At 39.4% G+C, this 5061-nt stretch overlaps 1 protein-coding gene across 1 annotated transcript; it reads right to left on the minus strand.

Annotated features, from left to right (window-relative positions):
* Positions 1 to 2717: 2717 nt before the first annotated feature.
* On the minus strand, positions 2718 to 3831 carry LOC138368625 (nephrocystin-3-like). The gene is made up of 3 exons (XM_069331249.1): positions 3531 to 3831; positions 2986 to 3278; positions 2718 to 2810 (listed from the first exon to the last, which is right to left on the minus strand). Exons 1-3 carry the CDS (start codon positions 3829 to 3831, stop codon positions 2718 to 2720), a joined length of 687 nt encoding a protein of 228 aa, XP_069187350.1.
* Positions 3832 to 5061: the final 1230 nt, after the last annotated feature.

The following is a 5061-nucleotide window of genomic DNA, read 5'->3' on the forward strand; positions in this document are numbered from 1 at the left end:
AGTATAACTGACAGTATACCTGGACATCATGTATAACTAACAGTATACCTGGACATCAAGTATAACTGACATTATACCTGGACATCAAGTATAACTGACAGTATACCTGGACATCAAGTATAACTGACAGTATACGTGGACATCATGTATAACTAACAGTATACCTGGACATCAAGTATAACTGACATTATACCTGGACATCAAGTATAACTGACAGTATACCTGGACATCAAGTATAACTAACAGAATACCTGGACATCAAGTATAACTGACAGTATACCGTCGTACCATTAGAACTGACAGTTCACCTTGAACATCATATAATTAGCTAAAAATAAGCCAATCGACTAAGGCAATAATTCATAATTAATATCAATAGTACAGTTCAGTTCAATGATAATTCCGTTAATCTTCATAAACTGTCAATGGGTTATGTTAATGATACGACTCGTGTTGTTATTGTTCTTATATCTAATTAAGAAAGGCGGATCATAACAAGTAAACAAACCAGATTAATTTCAATCACTTGGGGTCATTGGAGACTTGAACTCAGGCCTCAGAGGTACAAAAATGTTGCCCTTCCGACTAGGCAAAGAATGAGAGATAATGTGGAAAATGGAACTTTGAATAGCTGGGCTCAGACAAATTTCTTCAAGGGTTAACTTCTGATCCTTCAATGTTTAACTTCAGATCCTTCAAGGTTTGTGGGAACCGACCTGTGAGATTTATATTTATTTAATTTATATGAATATATATAGAATTTATATTTACATTAATTTATTTACTTCGATAGCAATTTGTATAATAAGTGGACTGTATTTCTGCAATAATCTCATAATCTCACAAATCGATCCTCTACACATTAGGAGGGGGTTTATATTAAATGAATTTATATATATGCAGCCAATCAAACTACAGTATTAACTACACACATTATTAAACATTGAATAGGTTCCTTATCTTATAGTACAGCAGGCCTTAGTCCAAACAGGTATAACTAGGATGTAGACACCAAATTATCCTCTTTGAGGTAGCTTCCATCACCCAGTAACTGGTGCACAAAGTCTTGCTTCCTCGTCTTGACCTGTCAAAAGGGCGCCAGCTGTAATGCCAGAATCCTATATATGACAGGTATATCAGCGAAAATACTGTACATGGAACAATGAAGACCTGGCTTAATTACCTTTAGTTTGAGGCTACCACGTGCTCTAACCGGGTCACCCTATATAATGACATTAATGGCCATAAATGAAAGATACATGGGTTTCGGAAAGAACGCTTACTTGAATTTGTTGACAGCGTGTGATAATGGTACACCTTTGGTTTCCATAACACTACGTCCAAGTAAAATTAACAGGAGCCGAATTTGCTCCCGTGCCTCTGGTCTCAGTATAAACAATGGCTGACCCTCCTTCCTCACTCTGACGCCTAGCTTACATTGTCCAGATGTCAATAAGTGATAGAAGGGTCACATTTACTCTACTTTAATATTGATAATTAAGTTAATTTATATGAGATGTTTTATGATGGTAAAGTCCAAAGACTAATGTATTTAAGAATAATTCCCAGCAGAATAGCTGGTGAATTTATAATGGTATGTGGTGAAGATATCCCGTTTTCTTTAGACGGTAATTCCACTACAAGTTACGTTTTCTATGGGTAACTTGTTGGTAATACAGCAGCAATTATTATCTGTCTGTATAATATATTAAATGGTGTCGGATTTTCCGACAAGGTTCAACTTCAGATCCTTGAGTGTTTAACTTCAGATCCTTCAAGGTTTATCTTCAGATATATAAAACCAACATTTGGAAAAGTCACCTTATCGGTAAAAGACGATCAAGATAAACTATTGCAATTGACGAAAGTTTAGTAGATTGAATTTAATGGAGAGAAATGGAAGCTCCTGAGTTTAGATAATGAAAATAGATATCTTGTAGACAATATTGAAATTTAGAAATGTGAATGTGAGAAAAAGATATCGAAGTCATGATTTATTGGGATCTTACGCCCTAATCTCGCTTCATAAATGTGGGGAATATGGTAAATAGGACACTGGGACATATTTGTAGAAGAGTTTGTAATACGATATCCAGACAGCAGTGTTATCTACACAGTGAAGCACGTCCCCTGCATCACAGTGTACATGTACTGTGCATAGACTCAGGAGCCTGTACATCGGTTGACAGTTGAGAGGCGGAACCAAAGAGCCAAAGCCCAACCCCCGCAAGCACAACTAGGTGAGTACACTGAGAACATTGTTTAGTCCATGTTTAGTGATCAACAAGAGGCTCACAAGTCACTATACAAGACACTTTACATCTAAACGACCAGTACTACTTGCTTCTTGGTTAGTTAGCTATTTTGGTGATCTTAACAACTCTTCAGAGGTTGTTTGACCTTAAGCTCATTATCAATCCTACATATACACATGGAAATCCAACCTGTTCTGAGACGAGGCTCGTTGCGGCGGCCGACCCCAAAGACTTATTAATCTGTTTTAATATATTGTGAATTACTGATAAGTTTGTTTTTATGTATAAATGAATATTATTATTCATTAAAGATCAATGTGCAAGTTAGGCGTAGGTTAGATTACATGTTTAGATTCTGTTGACAATTTTGTGCATTTTAAGTTCGCTTGTGAAGCATGTGGAGTGTTGGGATTCGAACAGAGGTCGTCAACAAAGCACTGATCGAGAAAGGTTCGAATGTCATCAGCTGCGAGTCGAGAGTAAATCTTTTCCTTCATGAACAAGAGGTTTGAGGGCTGGATGAACGATCATTTGACCTTTACTGATGAGGACGGCCTGCAATGAAAAAGTTAATTGCAGCAATAAGAGGATTAGAGTACCCAGGTGCAGGGTTCGAATCCCTGCATTGCTACCAAGTGATTTATTCCAACATAATACAATATTCTTCAAGCTTTAGCTTAGACATGTTAGGCCTCATTTAGACTCTGCAGCTCAGTGTTGGTCTTAGTACTAGAGACATGACATAAAGACCTAGAGACTTGACATAAAGACCTAGAGACTTGACATAAAGACCCAGAGACTTGACATAAAGACCCAGAGACTTGACATAAAGACCTAGAGACTTGACATAAAGACCAAGAGACTTGACATGAAGACCTAGAGACTTGACATAAAGACCTAGAGACTTGACATAAAGACCCAGAGACTTGACATAAAGACCCAGAGACTTGACATAAAGACCTAGAGACTTGACATAAAGACCAAGAGACTTGACATGAAGACCTAGAGACTTGACATAAAGACCTAGAGACTTGACATAAAGACCAAGAGACTTGACATAAAGACCCAGAGACTTGACATGAAGACCTAGAGACTTGACATAAAGACCTAGAGACTTGACATAAAGACCTAGAGACTTGACATAAAGACCAAGAGACTTGACATAAAGACCTAGAGACTTGACATGAAGACCTAGAGACTTGACATAAAGACCAAGAGACTTGACATAAAGACCCAGAGACTTGACATGAAGGCCTAGAGACTTGACATAAAGACCAAGAGACTTGACATAAAGACCCAGAGACTTGACATGAAGGCCTAGAGACTTGACATAAAGACCAAGAGACTTGACATGAAGGCCTAGAGACTTGACATAAAGACCCAGAGACTTGACATGAAGGCCTAGAGACTTGACATAAAGACCAAGAGACTTGACATAAAGACCCAGAGACTTGACATGAAGGCCTAGAGACTTGACATAAAGACCAAGAGACTTGACATGAAGGCCTAGAGACTTGACATAAAGACCAAGAGACTTGACATAAAGGTCTAGAGACTTGACATAAATAAACTTCATCACGAGCAGAAAACATGACCAAGTTAATTCCAAGAATTAAAAACTTTATTTATGAATGGAGATAAAATAAAGTTTTTTTTGCAGTCTCCAGGAAGACGGAACACCGCCTCAATGATATTTCGTGACACTACATATAAAATATAAACAAAAACGGTGTTTCGGTAAGTGCCGTGAGGACTTACGAAACACACTATTCAGTTGTTTGTTCAAAGAACCATTTTGTTTACCTAGAACATTACATATAAACACCAGAATAACATGATAACAAACTCACTATGTTATTAATTCACTGGACCTGGTCACCAGGCCAACACTGGACCTGGTCACCAGGCCAACACTGGACCTGGTCACCAGGCCAACACTGGACCTGGTCACCAGGCCAACACTGGACCTGGTCACCAGGCCAACACTGGACCTGGTCACCAGGTCAACACTGGACCTGGTCACCAGGCCAACACTGGACCTGGTCACCAGGCCAACACTGGACCTGGTCACCAGGCCAACACTGGACGTGGTCACCAGGTCAACACTGGACCTGGTCACCAGGTCAACACTGGACCTAGTCACCAGGCCAACACTGGACCTGGTCACCAGGCCAACACTGGACCTGATCACCAAAGCTCTTTCAAGTTCACTCAAGTTAAAACCAGACATATTCCTTCTTCAAATGTTAATGTCTGGTTATACTACTGGTTATATCTCCTCATGCTCGAACAGATTTCACGTGTCCAAAACTCTTGTCTCATAAAATGTTTCTCGCATCTCGCGCCAGCGAGTCCAACCACTTGGGCTGGACGGTAGAGCGACGGTCTCGCCTCATGCAGGTCGGCGTTCAGTCCCCGACCGTCAACCAAGTAGTTGGGACACCATTCCTTCCCCCCGTCCCATCCCAAATCCTTATCTTGACCCCTTCCCAGTGCTATATAGTAGTAATGGCTTGGTGCTTTTCCCTGATAATTCCCTCCCTGGCCCCAGCTACGATACATTTCGTTATTTATTTCGTTCAACAACCGGCTGTCTGATCTCTATTACCGGCATGTGAACAAATTATTTCATTATTCGTTTAATATGCTTCTTGGCGGCGGATATATATAACATGTTTAACGATAGAATATTAATGATAATAATTTTCTCCACATGTTTACAGACACAACATTTTCTGTTTATCATTGGTTGTTCATGAAAACTTAGGAAGGAAGTTTAGAAATTTTGCTTTGCAAGAATATTGTT

This window comes from Procambarus clarkii, chromosome 3 (assembly GCF_040958095.1).
Source record: "Procambarus clarkii isolate CNS0578487 chromosome 3, FALCON_Pclarkii_2.0, whole genome shotgun sequence".
Lineage (NCBI taxonomy): Eukaryota > Metazoa > Arthropoda > Malacostraca > Decapoda > Cambaridae > Procambarus > Procambarus clarkii.

Coding starts and splice junctions, on each gene's coding strand:
- LOC138368625 (XM_069331249.1), bottom strand. CDS start 3,831: ATGAAGTTTATTTATGTCAAGTCTCTAGACCTTTATGTCAAGTCTCTT. Junction 3,279..3,530: donor TCTTTATGTCAAGTCTCTTG/GTCTTTATGTCA, acceptor TCAAGTCTCTAG/GTCTTTATGTCAAGTCTCTA. Junction 2,811..2,985: donor GTCTTTATGTCATGTCTCTA/GTACTAAGACCA, acceptor TTTTCATTGCAG/GCCGTCCTCATCAGTAAAGG.